The sequence below is a fragment of the Canis lupus genome, chromosome 12 (genome assembly GCF_003254725.2).
Source record: "Canis lupus dingo isolate Sandy chromosome 12, ASM325472v2, whole genome shotgun sequence".
Taxonomy (NCBI): domain Eukaryota; kingdom Metazoa; phylum Chordata; class Mammalia; order Carnivora; family Canidae; genus Canis; species Canis lupus.
This window is the reverse complement of record NC_064254.1, coordinates 13,798,604-13,820,505: the sequence shown is the minus strand read 5'-3', so window position 1 is coordinate 13,820,505 and position 21,902 is coordinate 13,798,604. Positions and strand designations below refer to the sequence as shown.

Below are 21,902 nucleotides of genomic sequence, written 5' to 3'. Positions count from 1 at the left end.
GATGTTAGTGCAGGAGTGTAATTTGAGGACTGCTATCTAGAAAGTTACTGAATATTTTTGACGTAGTAATCAGCAATTTTATTATTTCTCTATTATAACTGTGAAAATTGAGCAGTGAGGCAAAAATGTTTCGCAGGATTTGCTCTGTAAAACTTGAAAGGACAAGTTTTGTAGGACATCCATTTTGGAAGCAAAGCCAGCAGAATATTTTAAATCCTTTAAGGATATTGTTCTGAATAAACATATTTTGTAACATGGAAAATGACTAAAAAATGACTAGAATGTGATCAAATAGTGTAATTTGTGCCTTATCATTTGCTAGATTATTGGGGGAAGTCACAAGTTCTATAGAAGTTGTTCTCAAGCATTAGGGAACCTCAAAATCACTGGGAGGTGATTTTTCTGGAGTGCTTCTTAAAGTAGATTGATGTTGAACTCCACCTTCAGTTTCTGATTCTGTGGTTATGGAGTGGGACCCAAATTTGTTTTTTCAACAAGAAGGAGATGCTGCAACCATGCTTTGAGGACCAGAACTTCACTCTCTACCTTGGGCTATCTTCAGTTTGACAAGACCTTGGTTTATTTCTCTCCTATTCCACACAGTGGTTCAACAAAACTTTATCACTTCATACGCTTTTTTTTTTTTTAAAGATTTTGTTTATTTATTCATGAGAGACAGAGAGAGAGAAAGAGAGAGAGAGAGAGAGAGGCAGAGACACAGCAGAGGGAGAAGTAGGCTCCATGCAGGGAGCCCGACATGAGACTCGATCCCGAGTCTCCAGAATCAGGCTCTGGGCCAAAGGCGGGGCTAAACCGCTGAACCACCTGGGCTGCCCTCATACCGATCTTATAGCATCATCTTCAGTTTTTCAACACCTCCATTTTCCTACATTACAAGGAAAATTTGGGTCATTATGTATGAACTGCCTCAGGTTCTTATTCCTTTCTTACATTACATCCCTTTCCCATTTTAAGGTCTACTTCCTGGACTCTTGATCAAAAACTGTCCAGTCTTGTCCAGGATTTCATCCAAATTCCATCTTTGCTTTCTAGAGATTTTGTAATTAATTGGCCCTATTCTCTGTCAAGTGTTCAACCTTTCCCTCTTTGCCAGCTTCTTCTCCAAAGCTTGTAAACAAGCTCAAGTCCTTGATCTTGAAAATCTACCCTGTGACCCTAAATATTTCTCTAGCTAATTTCTTTCTCTTTCACAGGACACGTTCTTGGGAAGAATAACACACTTGATTTCTCAACTTCCTTATTTACTCTTCTCAAGTTACTACAACCAAGTTTCTAATCCTACCACTCTATTGATGCTTCTTTGCCCAAGGTGACTTTGAACTGGCTAAGTACAGTTGACACCAATTCTCATTTTAGCACCATTCATCTTTCTCTTTGAAGCTCTCTGCTCTAATTTCTGTAGCACTACTACCTTCTCAGTGTTCTTTACAGGTTCTTACTCTCCATTTCCCATTGAATGTTGGTGTCTAGAATCCAATCTTTGACTCACCTCTCTTTGTTCTATGCATGCTCTCCTGGGCATTTCTTTGTCTTCCTCAGCTTCAGTTGTACCCACACAGATGTTTATAAGAATTTTCTTAGGCCAAATCTAGGAACAGGGCTAAATTACATATCTAAGAGATGTGTCTGGAATGCTGTATGTTGTATGCTGCTGGTTCCAAATCTAAATGGCCATTTACTCTCTTGAGTTTCATTTCTACCATCATGCCTGAATAGTCTAGTTGACTATTGATGGTAGCCATCTGAAACTTTGTATGACCACTTTAAAATCAAAATGTTCAACCTACCACTTAATAAGTTGAGAAAACTTGGAGTTATCCTTGAGTTCCCTCTCTTTGCCTTATTTCCATCCTCATATCTTATCAATAACTAAGTCCTATAAATTTTACTTCATTATTTCTCCTACAGGTCATCTTCTATCTGCTGTCCTCACACAAAACTTTGTGAAAATGCTTTTGAGTGAAATCTAGGAACAGGGTTAATTTCTACATCTGAGTCGATATTTGTGGAATAAAGATAGTTGGAAGCTCATCCATGAACTTCACTAATTTAGTATAAATGTGAGTTCAGAGCAAGATGGGACCATGAGAACATTAGCATCTTCAGAATTGGCTATTGGGTTTGCAAATGATGTGGAACCATTGCTCAATAGTTTTAACCTACAGCTTAAAAGTCGGGGAGACCTCAGCTAATGTTTGTGTTACATATTATCATGGTGACTTTGCTCTTGTTTATGCAACTTCATCTCTCCTAAATTTATTACTAAGAAATCATTTTAGGTCAGAAACTCTGTGTCATTATATCTCCAAGACCTAACATGGCCAGTATACTTAAAGGTCCTCATTAAATGTTTGTTAAAAGAATAATTGTCATACTGATGTAGATTTCTTGAATTCAGAAAAAAACTACTAACACTTTAGATAGGATCTCATGTTTAATTTATTCCCATGTCTAATATATCAAAAATACAAATGTCATAAAACTACTCTATAGTTCATTAAAAACTGGAAAACAACAATAACTAAAGATTACTGAACATTTTCAATGTGTCAGAAACTTTTCACTTAAATCCTGATAATAACCTTTTCACTTAAATCCTGGTAATAACCTTATCACATAGATATTATTCCTATTTTACAGTGGAGGACACTTATTATTTTTTTTTAAGTTGAATAATTTCTTCAGGGCATCATGGCTTATAAGCAGCACCAAAGCTCATTATTTTTTGTACTACACTTGGCTAAGTTATTGAAGTTGTTTAAATATATTCTGGAAAGAGAAAATATGGCCTAAGCTGCATCTATAAAAAAACTAAAACTAAAGAAACTTAATCAAATCTGCTGGTATAGTTTCCTGATCACTAATATTGGTTCTGAGCATTCCTTAATTAAAATAGGTTTATTGCATCCAGTGTCAGAATGTGAACCAGGAATAGCAGGTTGCCTTAGCCATACTGTGGTATATTTCACTCATGGCACTGATTAAGTTTTGGCCCTGTTTGCATGCATAATAGAAAAATAAATGTATATGTATAATAGCAAATAGAAGCAGTTATTCAAGTAATTCACTGAAATAGATCCAGTTTTACATGTAAATATTTTAATGAAGATACTTTGGGGAACTGGATGTTCTGTATAGTTGTGTTAACTAAATTCCCCACCTTGCTGTCAGGTATTAATAGAACAATAGCAAAAGAAAGGTTTTTTTGTTTGTCTATTTTTTTTTTTTTAACAAGGAGATGAACTGGCTTTATATCTTCTTAAAACAAAAGTAAGGTATTCCTTGGCATATGTTATACAGGTCTAGATGGGCCTCTATTCTGTGAACAGGATTAGAAATTAATTAAATAATTATCAGAGAAGATTACAAATGCAAACTTTTCTTCATTTCCATAAGAATTTACTTATGATGGGAAAACAATAATACATTGTATTTTATTACTTATTTATGCTGAAAATTGAATTCTTGATCTCTTACACCTACCTAACGTATCCATCCCCACTTTTTCCCATCTCAGTTATGGCAGTTCATTTTTCCAGTTTCCCAGAACACATCAGTCATCCTGATGCCTCTCTTTCTCTAGAAGCCCCAGTCCAGTCTGTCAATCATATTGATTTTTTTAAAAAAATATTTTATTTATTTACTCATGAGAGAGAGCGAGAGAGAGAGAGAGAGGCAGAGACACAGGCAGAGGGAGAAGCAGTCTCCATGCAAGGAACCTGATGTGGGACTCAATCCTGGGACTCCAGAATCATGCCCTGGGCTGAAGGCAGCGCTAAACGCTGAGCCACCTGGGCTGCCCTAATTTTGAGATTATATCCAGAATTTAACCATGTCTTACGGAATCTACCGTAATAACTCTCGAGTGGAAGCTATCATCGCCTCTTGCCTGGGTTACGGCAAAAAGACCTGTACTCTACAGGTAATCCGGCAGCCAGAATAATTATTTTAAAGCCTAAACTACATCATGTCAATCCTCTACTAACAGCCTCCCTGTCCCAGGCACATAGGCCTACCATCTGGCCTCCTAGTACCTCTGTGACCTCACATTATACTATTTCTTTTCTTTCTGGGTCATTGTTTTTTTAGGTAAAAATGGCCTTTGGCCATTCCTGCAACTTACTAGGCTTGTTCCTAATTCAGGGCCTTAGCATGGGTTGTTCTTACTGTCTGGAGTTATCTGCAGATATCTCTTTCTTTAGATATTTGCAGTTCCCTCCTTCACCTTCATCAAATCATTATTCAAATGCCACTTTCTCAGTGAGGCCTACGCTGCTTGCCCAGTTTAAAACTGAACAATTATCCCATTCCTCCTGTGCTTTGTCTCATTCCTTATCCCTTCCCTGTTGTATAGTTTTTTCCCTCTGTTCTGTTACACTCATAACTTTCTAACATATTATTTTATATTTTACTTAGGTATTTATTGTTCAGCTACTCCTACTATATTTGATTATGGCATGGATTTTTGTCTGTTTTGTTCACTGCAGTTCCTAGAGTAATGTCAGGCACATGGTTGGCCTATAATAATTATTTGTTGAATGAATGAACTAATAAGCACCCATAATTTACACTCAGTGAATAGACTTCATCTTTGAGGGGAGAAATGTAGAAGTTGTTTGTTTCCAGAATAAGAGGATTACAATTATATATATTGGATTCCATGGGAATGAAAGTAGCTAAGTTTCCATGTGTCTACAGAGTTTGGGGGCTCTTTGACACCCTGATAATGTATTATTCCTTTCTCTTTCTAAATCTCAAAACATGATCATTTTCTCAGCAGCGAAGGACTAATTTTAAAGGATCCTGGAGTGTTAAATCTGCAATGAGAAGTTCCTAAGATGATGGATCATGATTACAGGTCTACAAGTTGCTCAGAATTCTTAACATTTCTTCTCTCATCATTGTATTGCTCTTGAAATCTATGAATATAATTTTGAAGGTATGGGAAGCCCGTTTGATTACACCTATGAATAATTATGTGATGCGCCCCCTCCCCCCGTATTTCAACAGATTTAATTAGTGCATATTTTTTCATGTTTTTTTTTTTTTTGAAGTGCATAATATCAGTTGAACATCCATGTCAGCCTACAGTGAGACCCTTGAATATTCTGTACTTTTGGGTAGCACAAATATGTGGAATGCTGAAGTTATTTTGTACCACTTTAACATCTATCCTTTGCTCATTCCTATTTTAAAGAAGCATAGAATTTTAGAGCTACAAGGTTTCAGTTCATTTGATTTGGTCACCTTATTCTACAGACATGACAAATGAGGCCCAACAACATTAAGTAACTCGCCCAGATACCACAGAACTGAGTAATCTTTTTGGTCAGAATAAGTTATTCTAAAAGTAAAGCACATTGGAATTGAAAAATCGTTCTCAATATCAGAAAGTCAGATAATTAACTGAATATAGCAACAATTGCAACCTGCAGTTCTACCCCATTTATTTCCAAGGTGATTATATAAACACTGGAAGTCTAGGGCAAAGATAGCAAAGAACATAGTAGTTAATAAGAAAGAGCTTCCTTCAGGTATCCTAATAAATAAGGGTTATGGATCCCAAAAGAATAAGAACTTGCAGGTCACCTGAAGTAAACTGTTCTTATGATATCCCTATGAGGAGAAGAGACCACTTCATCATAGAGATTCCATATTAGGCATAGTTGCCACTATCTGGAGAATTAGGGTTTCTTTCATTCTTTAACCTCCTCATTTTTAGGATGCCAAATTACTTAGATATCTGTGCTTTCTTTTGCACTAGTGACTCTACATGAAGGTTATTATGCCAAACAAATGTGAAAGTCTATGGTAACAATGCTTCATTTTCCTTTAACAGCTTTGTTTAAGGGATAGAGACATTTTTGTGGTGTGATGCATTCACTTGGTCTCCTGGCATTTTCTCCACATGCTTTGGAAATCAAGTATTTTTCTGAGGGGTGGTAGTCGTGAATGTCTGAATTTCAGCAACAGCTTCATTGTTTTAGCTTTGTTATAATTAAGATACCCTAGCAGCGTCAATAGTTTAGGATACTTGATATTAATCTAAGGGAGGATATTTTGACCCTTTGTGTACAGCAGTGCTCTCCAACTACAAACGAAATTATGGCTAAATCAAAAATTTAAAATGGATTTTAATAGATTCCAGGAGGTAGGAACACTAGGATAAGTCATGTGACTTCAAAGCTAAGGTCTCTGCCAACTGCACAATTCATAATTTCCTAAGAGTGAATTTTTGAGTTCTCTCTACCAGCGCCTGGTTTAATTCAGTTTCCTTTCTCTGTGGCTCACTTTCATGAACTCCTGTTGCATGTGATAATATGTAGATTAGACACCAGTAGCCTGAGAGTAAGATGTGGGTTCTATTCTGAAAAGCTAGGTCAAATCTGGCCTCCACATGATGCAGGTAAAACTCCCGTACAAGTACTATGGCAACATTAACTGAATGTAGTTTTAATTGAAACGATCTGCTTTGGGTTATAATTCCTTATATGTAATATCAATTTTTCTCTTAATTATTTTCTAGGTAACATACTTGAAAAGGGTTTTCAACTACTGCATAAATTGGATTTGCTTTGTAAGAAATTGTAACAATTCTTACTTTCCCTTCCTTATACTCTACACTTTGCCCAGCATTGCATCAGGCCCTGATTTACACATTATGATGAACTCTGACATCCTAAATATATTTATTATCTTGGAACTTTATTTGGCAAATAGTAAAGTGTTGGGGATATTAAAAAGAACTACACACAAAACTAACTGTAGACTCAACTATGACCCAGAGGAAATAATGAAATAAGTTGCTATTTTTAAAAATGTAAGCAATTAGGGCAGCCTGGGTGGCTCAGCGCTTAGTGCCTGCCTTCGACCCAGGGCACGGTCCTGGAGACCGGGGATCAAGTCCCACGTTGGGCTCCCTGCATGGAACCTGCTTCCCCCTCTGCCTGTGTCTCTGCCTCTCTCTCTCTCTCTCTCTCGCTCTGTGTCTCTCATGAATAAATAAATTTAAAAAAATATTAAAAAAAAAGAATAAATAAATAAAATAAAAAAGTAAGCAACTAGAAAGAAAAGATGGTCAGAACAGAGATATTCATAAGCGAGAAAGTAACTGGAGCAATAATGCCTTGAAAGACTTGATGAGGATTAGTAGTTGAATTTCTGTGAAGCACTTTATATTTGACGTCCCAGGAGTGGACTTAAGCATGGATGCTAACTCAGTTTTCTTCCCTAAACAGCTGAAAATAATGTTAAAAATAAGACTTCCTGTACTGAAGTAATTGACCGTTGTATTAAAGAGCTCCATCGGCATCCCTCAAATGGAGAGCACAGGACAGGTGGTTCCAAAGTGGACGTGCAAGATTTAAAAATGAGGAACAGGGGATCCCTGGGTGGCGCAGCGGTTTAGCGCCTGCCTTTGGCCCAGGGCATGATCCTGGAGACCCGGGATCGAATCCCACGTCGGGCTCCCTGCATGGAGCCTGCTTCTCCCTCTGCCTGTGTCTCTGCCTCTCTCTCTCTCTCTCTGTGTGACTATCATACATAAATAAAAAAAAAAAAAAAAATGAGGAACAGGCCAAAATCCCAAGGAAAAATAATAAAATAGGATCATCCCCAAACAACAACAAACCACCCCCTGATACAGAAAGAAGATTTCAAAGATAAAAACGTGGTGGTTAGGGGATCCCTGGGTGGCGCAGCGGTTTCGCACCTGCCCTTGGCCTGGGGTGTGATCCTGGGGACTCAGGATCGAGTCCCACGTCGGGCTCCCTGCATGGAGCCTGCTTCTCCCTCTGCCTGTGTCTCTGCCTCTCTCTCTCTCTCACTGTGTGCCTATCATAAATAAATAAAAAATTAAAAAAAAAATAAAAAAGCAAAAGTGGAGGTTAGACGCCCGAACCCGGTACCATGAGGCCGGCGGCCGGAGCGAGGTATTCCCTGGGGCCCACCAGCAGGTCCCAGCGCCTCTCCGGGGATCCTGCGGCAGAGGCAGGGTGGGGAGCGGGCTCTGCAGGGCCTGCGGAACACGCGGGCGGCGCCGGCCCTCGGGGGAGCCAGTCTTTTGGAGGTTCCCCTCCCCCCTGCCGAAAGCACAGTCCGGGTAAGACCCCACTTCACCCCCATTCCTAGGCAGAAGCTCACACCCGCCAATCTCTGCCCGGAAGCTGCAAGCAAGCTTCCAGCGGAGGTCACTCAACCGCTCGAAAATCCGAGCCCGCTCAGCTCCGTTCTTCAACAACCGCCGGGGCCTCGAGCCGCCTTCGACGCTTCCCCCCGCAGGCCCCGCTGGGCGGCCGCCGCCGGGACGCCCGGCCCGCCGCACCGGAAGCGGCCGCGGCTGCGCCCCGCGACGCCCCGCCCCCAGCGAGCGTGGCGGAAGTGGCTCGCTCGGGGAAGGAGACCGCGGCCGCCTGGCCGAGCGCGCATGCGCTAGCGCCGCGCCCGCGCAGCTGGCGGTGGGGGCGTGCGCCGCGCTCCCTCCTCGTGTCCGCGGCCCCCGCCCCGCGGAGAGTCGGGCTCACGCCATCTTGTGCCCCCTCCCCCCCAAACCCCTGCCCCGGGCTGAGCCACTTTCTGCTTTTCGACACTCTCAGCCCTCCACCCCGCCCCCTTTCGTAGCGTGTCCCGGGCGCCGCCGCAGAAACCGCAGCATCTCTCCCCACCCTGTCCACGCGGGACGCGCAGCCGTGCCTACAGTGTTAGAGCGGAGGTTGTAGGGGCGCGGGGGGGGAGGGAGGCGGGGCGGGCGGGGAGAGGTCTGCCAACCGGGAGGGACGGCGCGCGGCAGCCCCGCGCCTGGGGGCCCCGCCCCGGCCCCGGCCCCGGCCCCGGCCCCGGCCCCGGCCCCAGCCCCAGGGCGGCTGCGGGGGAGGAAGGGGCGCTTTGGGGACCGGGCCCAGGGAGACGCTGCCCGGCTGGGCCCGGTCCTCCCGCCGGCGGGGAGCAGCCTCTTGACTCCTCCCCGTGGGCGGGCGGGCGCGGGGCGCGGGGCGCCGGCTGGGCTGGGCTGCGCTGGGCTGCGTTAGGGACCTTGGGCGCTCCTCCAGCTCGCGAGCTGCCGGGTAGACTCCTGGGGAAGGAGCGTTAGGGAGCGTTAGTAGGGGGGTCCGTCCCGGGAAGCCTGTGCCCCCACCGGTGCCCCCTGCGGGAGCTCTTGAGCTCGCATCTGGCCGACGGTCCGCTCTGCGCACGGGGTGGTAACAGCGCGGTTCTGAACCGTCGGCCTTATTGGGGGGAACAGCACCGGGCACTGACCCGATGTTAACTGCCATTGATTCTGGTCTCCCGTGTTTTAAGACCTTCCGAACGACTGTTTTCTAAATTAGAAATCAATACGCTCGAAGGTTTGATGAGCCGGGGTGAGACTTCTAGGAAGAGTGAACACCTGACGCTCAGAGAGGACACTAAGGTGCATCGTGACTGTGCACGCGGATACATTAGCGTCACTCGGCGAGGCTGCTACACAACAAACTTGAAACTGTTTCGTTTGAAAGAAATTAGTATATGTTTATCTGGGAGGAAAGGACCTGAGGTCTTAGTAAATGTTAGGAGTTAGAACTCAGGAAACGGAATTGAGTTAGCTGTGCGGAGATGTACTTGAAGGGCAAACTGAGGACGGATCTCCTGGAATTTCTGGTGGATGTTTCAGAGACTGGGTTTGATTGGATAGGATGAACAGGGTTTTTGATGGGGCTTTGCAAAAGGAGATGCACTTCATTGTACCTCATTATTGCAGACTTATTTCTGGGAATCTTGAAGCAGAGATCTAGAGCAGCCTAAGTTGGGAGCACCCTAAGTCTAGAGCAGCAGTGTCCAATATTGTAGAACTTTCTGCCATGTTGGAAATATTCTGTAGACTGTGCTGTACTAAGACCGTATCCACTAGCCTCAGGTGGCTCTCGAGCACTTGGATAGTGACTAGTAGTGCATTGAGGAATTTAATTTTAAAATTTAGTTTCAATTAACTTAAATATAAATAACCACGAGTGGCTGGTCCTTGTTGGACAATATAAGCTTAGAATTTAAATTTAGACTTTGAGACCCCTTCTGATTCTTGACTTGGTCGAGTTATAAGTGAAAGAAGCCGAGTCTTGGAATGTTTGTTGCCATAGGGAATCCTAATTATATTCAAATAATGCCTTTTGCTCAAATATTATAGTTAAAAGCATGGGTCTGTTAGTACTTATTTACAGCTTGACAAATTAAACTCATTCTTTTGACTCCTTAGGTGGTTCAGCTAATGCCAGATTCATCTGGAGAGCCATAGCAATACTAACTGACATTTCTTTTAATCATTATTGTACCAAATTGTGACCATGGATTTTTACTATCTTCTATCATTTTGGTTAGGTTTAATGAAAACTTTTCACGTTTTATTCATTTTTCTTTCCATTTGAAAGATGGGGTTTTAAAAAAAACAACTTTTGTATGATAAAGCAAATTGATAGTCTGTAGTAGTAGCCTTTGAACATTGGGCCATTTTATTTATTTTTTTTGCTAAAGATTTTATTTGAGAGAGGGCTCAAAGTGGGGGGAGGGAATTGAGGGAGGGGGAAAGCAGACTCCTGGCTGAGCAGGGACCTGGACTCCACTCAGAGCTTGATCCCAGGACCCTGAGATGAGGACCTGAGTGGAAGGCAGGTGCTTAAAGGACTGAACCACCCAGGTGCCCCAGCATTGGGCCTTTTTAGAAATAATTTTGTGGTCATTGGTATTCAGAACTTTTGAAGAGATAACTCTGAAACTGGTATTTGTAAAATTTCTTTCTTTGAGGGCAGCCCGGGTGGCTCAGCAGTTTAGCGCTGCCTTCAGCCCGGGGTGTGATCCTGGAGACCCGGGATCAAGTTCCGCATCAGGCTCCCTGCACAGAGCCTGCTTCCCCCTCTGCCTGTGTCCCTGCCTCTCTCTCTCTGTGTGTCTCTCATGAATAAATAAAATCTTAAAAAAAAAAAAAAAAAGAAATATGTAGGCTGTTTTTTTTTTTCTTTTTAAAGCAAATATCTGTAGAGTTCAGTTTCAGAATAAAACTTAAAAAAATACATTTTTTAATAGATAGCACCCTTAACTCTGGCCTGGTGCCTGTAAAATGGTGTCCTTGATCTCAAGGCTAAAAGATCGTCATTAGATCTGAGCCAAAAACTTAAAGCTCATGGATTAAGCATGTACAGAGAATAGCCTATATCATACAAATCAGGATGGGTTGCTCTTATATAGGGTGATTGTATACCCCACCTTCCCTGCGACAGTCATTATTTAGACCCTGTTTTTCCGGGTATAATTATTAATAGAGCCCCTTTCATATAAAAAATGTCCCAGTTGGTATCACATATGATCACCCTACTTTTATTCTTGTTGAAATTTGTAATATGTAATTTTAGGAGGATTAACCATATTGCAGTCTCACAAATGTACTAAAGTATTGAGAGAATTATTGCTTATGTGCTCAAGTAATAGATAAGAAATCTAGAATAAGGCCAGCAAGTGACCTGTCCATTTAAGCTGCTGGTAATTAAACATTTTTTCTTTTCTCCTTATGTTAGATGGAAATCTTGGGCAGCTTGAATTTTGGTTTTCTCTACATAAATGATCTTTGGTGTAGGAGGCTCAAAGTTAGGCCATGTCAATCAAATCAGAAGACACTATTCTTGTTGAAAATAACTCCCATTTTATTTTACGGTGAAGTTGAACAGTGAAGTTGGTCAGAAATCTGTTTATGTATTTATAATGTTCAAGAAGGATTTTGCTTATAGTTCACTCAAATAATAAAAATACTTAGCCAAATGCATTATTGTATTAATTTATACTGTGATTGGTAAAATGTTTTATTGAGACTCAAACACACTTGGTTTGAGTCCTTACTCTGCTGAGGATTAAATCCATGTGATGATGTGTTGGGTATAGCAAAGCACATAAGAATTAAGTGCTCAGTAAATATTAGCTGTTTTAGCCTTAAGTTTATTGAACAATAGACCTGGAAGAGCTATTGATGTTCTGAGATACATTGTGGATAGATGCAAAGAAGTACTTAAAACTAATTCTGAAAACATAAGTTAAGCCCTTTTCTACCATATTCTCTCCTTGTGACTGTAGTTCAGGTATTTAACTTCTCTGATCCTCATTTTCCTCATCTATAAAGTGGAATTAGTATCTCAACTCATCCCAGCCTTCTCACAGGATTGCTGAAGACTTCAGAGGAGAATTACACAATTGTCTTGCTTTACAAACATTTTATTTTTTAATTGATTTTGTCCCAATTTTGTCAACCTACTACCTCTAGTAAAGATTGACCTTAATCTGCAAAAATTGTTGTATATTTTTATTTGTAAAACAGCATAGAGTATATTGGGCACTGCCCGAGGTTGCTCTCTTTAATGGTACTGTAAATGATGGTAATGGTGCTTGACTGATCTGGTTGCAATATATTTTCTTCTCTCTCTTTTTTTGTTTTTTTTTTACTTCTTCAAGATTTATTTATTTTAGAGGGGGGTGCAGAGGGAGAGCGAGAACCCCAAGCAGACTCCATGCTGATCATGGAGCCTGACGTGGGGCTTGATCCTAGGACCCTGAGATCATGACCTGAGCCAAAACCAAGAGTGGATGCTGCCTGGGCCACCTAGGTGCCTGTGATATATTTTCTACATAGAACAACTACATACTGCTGCTAAGGGAGACCCAACATTTTCATGGGCATTTGATGTGTTCCATCTAGTTCCATGTGCTAAATGTTATGTCATTTATTTATCCAGACATGTCATTCCCACTTAATAGGTGGTACTGATAAGGCTCTTACTTTTTGGAATAGATCTGTCAGGATTTTTGCATTATACTACTACCTCTGATAATATATGGCTGATAGTGGATATTGAAGGTTAAATAAAATAATGAATGTGAGAATAGCATGCTGTCTGGCATAGGATAGATATGTAGTAGTTGCTGGAAGAAATGGTTGTTCATTGAATTCATAGGGCAGTAAATTGAAATAATTTGTGCGAGAGTACTTTATAAATGCAAAATAATATGCAAATACAAATTAAAATCTTGAAGTATATTCTTGCTATTTTAAATGCTGTAGAGGTTTTATGACTGAAGATTGTATAATTCATTTCATGTTATTTGTTTCTGGATCTTTAAAGGACTACTCATAATTATAACATTCCTTCTCTGAGAGTATATATGTTTAATGATAGTACTTTATGATAAGCTTTTAAGAAACTATAGTTTTGCTTGGATTCTTTCTTTTCTTCTTCTTCATCATCATTATCATCATCATGAACCGAGTGCTTTCTATGTATTAGGCACTGTCCTGAGTGCTTTTTTTTCTTTTTCTTTTTTTTTTCTGAGTGCTTTATATATACATTTCTTTGTGTAATCTACGAGAGGAGTACTTTTAGCCTGTATTCTAAAGATGAGGGAACTGAGGCAAGGAGGTGATGTGACTTGCCCAAGGTCACATGGTAAATGTTTCGAGTCTGTATTTGAACTCCAGAGCCCAGCTGTTTACTGCTAAACTGTGAGTCGGCATAGGCAGATACTTCACAACAAAGTTCCTATGACAAACACATTGTGGAGGTCTTATGAGTTAATTATGATCAACTTTTATTTGTATGTTCCTTGTGGGATAGTAGAAAGAACTCAGGACCAGAAGTCAGGGGACTTCAGTTTTAATCCCAGCTGTATCACTAAATAGTGATGTGTCCTTGGGCAGTTCAAGAAACCCCTCTGGACTTCAGTTTCCTCACCTGAAAAATGAGGGATTTGGATGAAATTAGTTTTTTTCAAACTGTAGTTCTGCACCTCAGATGTCTTTGGTTCTCCTCCCACCAGTTTGTATAGTTAGAGTTTGGTCTGTTATAATTGTTTATCTATCTGCTTGAGATTTACTTTTAAGCACAGAATTCCTGAACTTTTGAAGTCATCAGTGTCTGAGTTAATTTTGTTACAAGTCCCCTGATTGCTTACTATGTGCACACTTCCCAGTAATTTCATGTTATTTTAGAGTGTTAAAGGAGATAGGTATCGTTTACAAATGAAAAAAACCAAGGCACTAAAATGGGAGAAGGTTAGTAAATTTTTGTTAAGATATATATGTACATGGACAGAATATTTCAGGTTATTAGCTACCTGGGATCAAAGCCTGACTTTTGTTAGACTTGTGACCTTTACCCAGTTTTTACTCTTTGCTTCCTCATTGGTAGGGGGATAATACTTGCCTTGTAGGGTGAGTGTGAACAGATGTGGACTAATGCAGGTGAAAAACCCTGTAGAAACTCTGAAATGCTTATACAAATTCATCAATTTTTTACATGCCTACAGCAAATCTTTTTTATTTTTAATCACATTAACTGTGTTTTTAACTGCATCAGATAGTTTATTGACTTGTTTATATTTAAAATAAACGCCTCATAATGTGAAATATTTCTAGGATGTGAATTCAGAGTAGGAGAGAATCTTGATGTTGAAGAGAGCTCCTCTTTTGACATCCTTGTCAAATACACTTACTACAAAAAGTCTGATTAACAAATTTTGCATTTATCTGAAAAGTTAGCCATTAAGTCACTCAATTATATGATATTTTATGTAAAACCAGCAGTGTTTTAATATGAGAAAAGTAAGCTTGCCATTTTGTCAGGGTTTGAATGCTACGTATTTTAGGACAATCTGGTAGGCACATTTGTAGTGTTCTTCAATAACTATTTTTGCAAAGAATAAAAAATTTCTGTGAAACTAAGTGTTTCCCTAAGAGAGTACTGGATATGAAAGCACTTGGAATGGAAACCTATATTAATATGAGACTACAGAAGGAAAATATAATAATACAAATTCATAGGTCTCTGAGCAGTCTGTCACTGAGCTCCTATGTCTGTAGGTAAAAAAAAAAAAAAAAAAGTAATTGTTCATGTAGCCAACTAGGATATGTAAATGCACAGTTTCTATCTGCCTATTGGGAATTTTCATGGTTTACAGATGTTTTGATGTTCTTTTCAATTCTGATATATTTTTTGAATGCCTGATATGTGGTAGCCGCTGTCTTCTTTATAACACCCCTCAGAGAGAGGCAGAAATTATTCTTGACAGATGGAGAAACTGAACTTGAGAGATTAGTTGGTTCTTATTTTAACATTCTACGGTATTGATTAATTATCCTTCTTAGCACAGCCCTGTGACCATGACTTATTTCAGTTTTCTGTCTTAGAACATCTGTCACAAAACTTCTACAGGATTTTAATTCTACTTAAATGTCTAATAGTTGCCTGAGGCTTAATATGGCTCAAACTGAACTCCTGGTTTGTTTGTTTTTTCCTTTTCAGTTTTCCTGATCTTAGTAAATGGCACACCATTCAACCTGTTGCTCAGGCCCCAATCTTCAGAGTCATCCTTGACTGCTTTTCTTTCATACCCTATGTTTAATCCATCAGCAGGCAGCTCTGTCTTCAAAATATATTATGGAAGTCTCGCTACTTCTAGTATAATGTCACAGCAGCAAGAGTTCTCTTTTTAAACCTGAAATATTTCAGGGGTACTTGGATGGCTTAGTTGGTTCAGCCTCCAACTCTTGATTTTGACTCAGGTCATGATGTCAGGGTTATGTGATTGAGCCCCTCATTGTGCTCTGCACTCAGCCAAAAGTCTGCTTGGGATTCTCTCTCTCCCTCTGCCTGTCACCCCCCTGCCTTGTGCCCGCATGCTTGTATGTGAGTGCACACATGTTCTTCTTTTTCTCTTGGAAATAAATGAATAAATCTTAAAAAAAAAAAAAAAACCTAAAATATTTCAAGTCTCTTCTCTTTTCACACTTCTCATCGCTTCACATTGTATTCAACTAAAATTTAACCTTTATGACTGAGGGGGTTTCATATCATTTGTCCTCTTGCTAACTTTCAGACCTTATTTTCTACTGCTTACCCTCCTTTCCCTCTTCATTTGAGCCCCAGGACCTTGGTATTTTGCTATTCTTTTTGCCTGGAAGTTCTTCAGAGCTCCTTCCTGGGCTCCGTTCGGATATTCTATGAAATGTCACCTCCTGGTTGAAAACAGCTTATATAATTTGTTTTCATAGCATTTGTCACTACCTGACATGTTTATATTCTTGTCTCCTGCATTATAGCTTCTTTTTGTCTAGCTCAGTCATGATCGTATCCTGAGCTCTTACAACAGTGTTTGCCCTGTAGTAGGTGCCCAATAAATAGCTAGGAATGGATAAAGCCAAAGCACAGGTGGTGCATTGGCTTTAAATAAGAAGGTGCCTTTAACGTCAGAGGAGGGAATAAGGAGAAAATACAGTGGGTTTGGTAGAGGGGAGTGGAGGCAGTTAGTAAATGAAGGCTTTTCATTTCTCTGGGAAGGAGGAGGAACAGGTGCAGTCATCTGCCAACAGTTGGGGAAATTTATTAATAAACTAATATGTGTGCATTGAAATAGTTAATGTTAAACGAAAGAATTAGTAAATGAAAACATTAGGTGACAGGGAAAGGAGAATTCCCGATGATCATGAGTCTGGGAAGTCTTGAAGATATGGAGTTTAGGCTGAGCTTTTATAGGCAGCTAGGATTTGGAGAGGAAACAAAAAGTATTGTAGGTAGGAGGAACTGTAGACTCTAAAGGTTCAGAAGAACTTAGGATGGTTTGGGAGATACTGGATATTTGCTTTGATTGCTATAGGAAAGGAGGCTGCAGAGGTCCTGTGGGCCTGATTTTAGACAAGTTTTGTCCTCCAGGTGAAGTAGACATGTTGGATGCTTTGAGTAGAGGAGTAACAAATATTTAGAACGAGATAGTATGCAGAATTAATTAGAAAGGTGGGAGATGGTTTAAAAGGTACTGTAGTAAGAGTATTAGGTGAGATTGGTGAGGAAGAGATCACATTAGAATTGCTTTATTAAAGGAAGTTATACCAGGAGCAGATTGCATAAATGTAGGCAGGAGAGGAGCTGGCAAATCAAAAATTGCCTTGGATTTTTTTGAACTTCTGTGACTCAAGGGTAGTGTTGCTCTTCTAGAGCTGGGAATGTTTGACAGGGAAGCAGGTTTGGTTGGGGAAAATACGCCGGGAAATAGTATAATATATTACAGAGGAGAGTTTTTCTATCTATGAATATGAAGTCTTTGGTAATTATATTAAAATCCCAGTTCTCTATTTACAGCATAGCTAATTGTCATTTTGATCATTGGGTGAATAGTGGTAGCTTCTTACACTAATTAGAATCAAACTGATTTTGGTTAGGAAGTACTTATTCCTGTTCCAATAGTTTTTAAGAAAAATAATTGCTCAATGAATGGTAAAGAGAAATATTTACTATCATACTGCTTTTTTATGGTGCTTCATAATTATGGTGCACTTTGATTCTGCAGTAATCCAGTGACATGGTTAGTTTGGATGTGCTATTCACTTATCTCTTTTTTGTTGTTGTTGTTTAATGCAGTGAAGTATGCTTTATTTTCAGATTGTAACAAGTGTTAAATCTCAGGACAGTTTTCCCGTAATTGTTTGGGTCTTAGCTCCTCCTCTTGTGTCATACCGTCTTGTGCGTTATCTTGAAACTCATTTCATTGAATATATCTGTTAACTTCAGTAGGCTGTAAGCTACTAAATGGCAGAGATAGAGATACATCTTTCTTATCTTTGTGTTCTTTGTTACACCGTTCAGTAATTCGATCATTCACAAAACATTTACAGAGCATCAGCAGTGGTAGGCAATATACAAAGTATTACAATTACAGAAAAAAAATGTCCTGTCATTAAGCAGTTAGCAGTTCAATGACAAGGAAATAGTTAAACCGTAGTGTGAGAAGTACTATGATTGATGCATCTTATTTCGGGTTCTGAACTTATTTGATATGTGGTAAGTGAATACAAATGATTTTTAGTTACGAAAATACAATTAGTTTCAGAAAAATTGCAATTGATTTCAAAAGTTGTAAATTATATGTGAATCATCTGTTCTTTGGGGTTGTTCATGGTATGTTGCTTGTCTTTTAGCAGGTAATTGTGTTTGAGCTTTATATCTTCTGAAGTTCACTTGAAACAGGGCATATATAAATATGTTGGAATTGCCATTGTGTTATCCCAAATAGTAGGTATAGAAGTTTTGACATTTTTACACTTATATTTTTTTATTTTTTACATTCTCAGTGATCGAATGATTATTTGGTAGTATTTTTCACAGCAGGAGAAATTTACATCATGATGTAACTTGAGTTGTTTTTTTTAGACAACAAAACCAGAATGCAGTGTAAAATAGTGTTGGTTTAACCATAATTGCTTCCTGCCTTTGGAGTTCTATGAAAATGAGAATGTTCTGAATGTAACAGTTTTCTATTAATTTGTATTATGTGGGATGTTCAGGTTATGAATGACTGAAATTGGAACTGTATGCTCAGCATCAGTACATAGGTCTGCTGAATAAACTTTCCTCAGCAATGATGTAATAGAAGAAATGCTAGAACATTCCACTGTCTTTTAATAAATAGGGAGACTGATGGATTTCACAATCCAGATATTTATGTTGTTTTGATGGTGCTATAACTAGTAATAAAGTTTTCAACTCTTTGTGGTATTTTAAGCCAAAGATGTTTTATGGTATTTCTCTTTGGTCATTTAGCACCAGAAATATGAGCTATTATTAGAAGCCCAGTGGCATGTTTATTATATTTTGTTTAATTCACATTTGTAATGTATAACTTTACTACAATTAAAAAATTTTTTTATTGTATTTTCTGAGGGAAAGGGTATATCTTTACATTCCATTGTTTTAAAATTAAAGATGTCAATTTTTCTACTCTGTAACAGGATTTTTACAGGTGTGATATAGTATTGGCTATTGACTTAATGATCAGGTTTAAATACAAGTATTAATCAGAGATGAACTTACTGCTTGGGTTCACGTTTAAACTGTGGCATGTTGAAATAATCTAGGTCTCCCTCTGCACATCTGAATTCATTTTGTAAAATATGGCAAACAGCTGCATTTGAATTGAAAGCTAAAACAACTGCAGGACATTATTAACCCATTGAGAAGATTACAGTAGGTTTTCAGTTCCATGTTAACTGTATTTATTAGAGAAAATTGACTTGAGTGCTTCTGCTTTTAACTGACTTTTTTTTTATGTCTAGGAGAAAGGAAATAAAGTATTGGGATGATAGGACTTTGATGTGTAAAGAAGTTATGTCTAAAGAAGTTAATTATCTAAATCAAACAAAATGCGGGTATGGGAAATAATTATTTTAAAGATTCTAATGTGCTATCAGTTCATCATGTCAGAAAAATGTTATTCACCTGTTTGATTTAAAAATTAAATAACTTGACCGTCAAAGGATGATCATAGTTATAATAAACTAAGATTGGGACCTTTTACCTCTTACCAAAAAATACTCTTGATGTGAAACATTTGGCAGTAGGGGGACAACTGAAGAGAGCTGTGGGTTTAGTATGATTTTACTTTCTGGAGTGTCTCATCTTCAGAGAGTGTTAAAGCAGGGTGCCTGGATTTGCAAAATGAAAAAGGGGCAGATTGCTTAAGCAGTGTCACGGGACATTTGGCCACAGGATAACCCCCATACTGGCATGGCTTCAAATCTGATGTGAGTCTTCTTAAATCATTACTGTTTTTAGAGGCTGAGGTTAACACAGTATCTTTAAAATTTTCTCCAGGATATCATATCTTTGCCAGTGTTGTATTGGGATGAGGGAGACAGTTTCTGAGGTCCTTGAGAGAGCCAGGTTCTTTCTGTATCACTGTCCTGATTTTGTAGGGCTGTTTCTAGAAGTCATTGAGTTTCTGTCTGTTTTCCCTCAATCTTGGATTTGGTGATGTAATTTTCTTTTTTTTTGAACCTGAGTTCTAATGGTGATGCTTCTTTTCCTGTGTTATTTGTAGATAAAAGTACTTTAAAAGTCTTTGTGGGAAAAAAAAATTTAAGCTTTAAAAAAGTTGATGGGGGGATCCCTGGGTGGCTCAGCGGTTTGGCGCCTGCCTTTGGCCCAGGGCGTGATCCTGGAGCCCCGGGATCGAGTCTCGTGTCGGGCTCCCGGCATGGAGCCTGCTTCTCCCTCCCTCTGCCCCCCCCCCTTCTATGTCTATCATAAATAAATAAATCTTTAAAAAAAAAAGTTGATGGCTTTCCATAGCATTCGCTTCTTGATGTGTTTTTAGAATTTTTGCTTTTAGGCTCAATTTGAGTAAAAGTTTTTTTTCCTTCTTTTTCTCTACTCTTACATTTGGCTTGGCCCTTAGGGCCCTCACACTAGACCAGGGCTTACGTTTGCAGATAGTTGGCCTTGCCACAGAAAGGTATTGGGATATTCCAGATCTACCCAGCCATCTAGTGTGCTGCTCATCTCAGGCCTCTATCCTATTGCCTTCTCAAAAGCTTTGTATATGGCCTATATCAGGCAGTATTTTATAGTAGCGTCCTCCCCAACCCCCCAGTTGTCTTTCATGGAGCTGTCCTTCTTTCTCAGTGCTTGGTGAATAACTCTGGTTCAGGTTTCCTGTATCAATTTTAGCCCCCATTGCCCACAGCTGTCAGGTTAGAGGATGTATTAAGAAGATAAATTTCACAGCAAGGTGAAGAATGAGCTGAGATAGAAAGAAAGTAGCTATAAATAGTGCTTATAGAGAGAGCCATAAAGTAGAACAAGAGGAGGAGGATGTAAGAACATGAGGGACAATTTATTTGGTTTCTTACAAATTATAGGGTGCAGAAGGAGTCAAAGACAGTGACAGATTTTGAGTTAGGATACTACTAGCAGTACTGATGTCAGTACTGAAAAGTATTTTATAAGGGAACTAAGTACTTAATGTTTATTGAATTGCATATAAGTCTTTTAGTGAAAATATTCAAATTTCTTGAATTTAAGGTAATGAAAAAAGAGTAATCTAAATTTGTCATCTAAAAACTTTTAGCTGATTCATTAAGATTCTTAAGGTCTTTCTGTGTACAGTAATAATAGTTATTAACATTGTGTGCTCACTGTTTGCTAAGAGCCATTCTGAATGCTTTGTGCATATTAGTTCATTAAATCCTCACAACAACCCTAAGAGTGGGGGATTATCATTCTCACTTTAAAGTTGAAGGAACTGAAACACAAAGAAGTTAAATGATTTGCCCCGAAGTCCTAGTAAAGTAGCAGAAATGGGATTTGAACCTGGGCAGTCTGACTTCTCCTAGTTTGCTACAGATCATTTAAAGATTGCAGTACTGCTTTATTTTATGATATATTTGAATCTACAGATCATTTTTAGTTTAAGGAAAATTATATTGCAAAATTTATATGGACATGAAATAATAGCTAACATTTATTGAGCACTTACTGAGTCATAGTTGAGGCTTTTATACTTCCATTATTTTAATGTTATTTTCACTAATTCTTGTTTATGGGACTGCCACATGCATTAAATAAAATAGCATATATTAGGATTGGCATCTACTTTCCCCCTTATGCATCAACTTAATTTTATTGGGGGAAAAAAACTCACTTTTTAAATTGAAGATTTACTTAACCAAAAGATTATAAAATATCATAGTGCTTGCTTCTGATCTACTGATTGACTTTATTTTTATTATTTATATTTTAGGCTTTGGTTCAGATGGGAATCAGATTATGCAGTGGTTTTCTAATTTTGTATTTTACAGCTGTACCACTCTTTTTTTTATATTAACTCTTACTTGGAACCCCAATATATGAAACAGAAAAATCGGAGTTGTTCTCTGGTTCTGGATAGAACTAGGAGAGTGTGCTTTGGGACCTTTGGGAGCTCCTTGAAATATTGCCTATGAACCATAGTGCTCTCTGGAACACATTTTGAAAACCATGGAGTTCTGTTAAAGTATTTTAATGAGTCTTTTCTTCCATTATTTATTATGAAATTTGTACTAAAAT

General features: G+C 39.0%; 2 protein-coding genes and 1 long non-coding RNA gene across 24 annotated transcripts in view; 1 reads left to right on the top strand and 2 right to left on the bottom strand.

The window, feature by feature from the left end:
* RUNX2 (RUNX family transcription factor 2) overlaps positions 1-21,902 on the bottom strand; it is a 326,022-nt gene that overhangs the window by 261,320 nt on the left and 42,800 nt on the right. The window lies entirely within an intron of this gene.
* Positions 663-8,354, bottom strand: LOC125752208 (uncharacterized). 3 transcript variants are annotated; one of them, XR_007401143.1, is made up of 4 exons: positions 8,140-8,354; positions 7,733-7,854; positions 1,511-7,554; positions 663-886 (listed from the first exon to the last, which is right to left on the bottom strand). It is a non-coding gene; the product is annotated as an uncharacterized LOC125752208 (long non-coding RNA). The 3 variants fall into 3 exon arrangements; XR_007401142.1 differs by having other exon boundaries at positions 8,164-8,354; XR_007401141.1 differs by lacking the exon at positions 8,140-8,354 and having other exon boundaries at positions 7,733-8,133.
* The window catches only part of SUPT3H (SPT3 homolog, SAGA and STAGA complex component), a 605,022-nt gene continuing 591,557 nt past the window's right edge, over positions 8,438-21,902 (top strand). For 2 of the 10 annotated variants that reach the window (XM_035697537.2, XM_049092125.1), the window contains exon 1: positions 8,438-8,731. Coding sequence is in view for 5 of the 10 variants with exons in the window: in XM_049092122.1 (XP_048948079.1) it covers positions 9,371-9,430 (60 nt within the window). In the remaining 5 variants the exon portion in view is untranslated. Of the gene's footprint in view, positions 8,732-9,119; positions 9,431-19,132; positions 19,226-21,902 lie in introns of those variants that run through there. The other 8 variants (XR_007401138.1, XM_025418924.3, XR_007401139.1 and 5 more) reach the window with 6 other exon arrangements.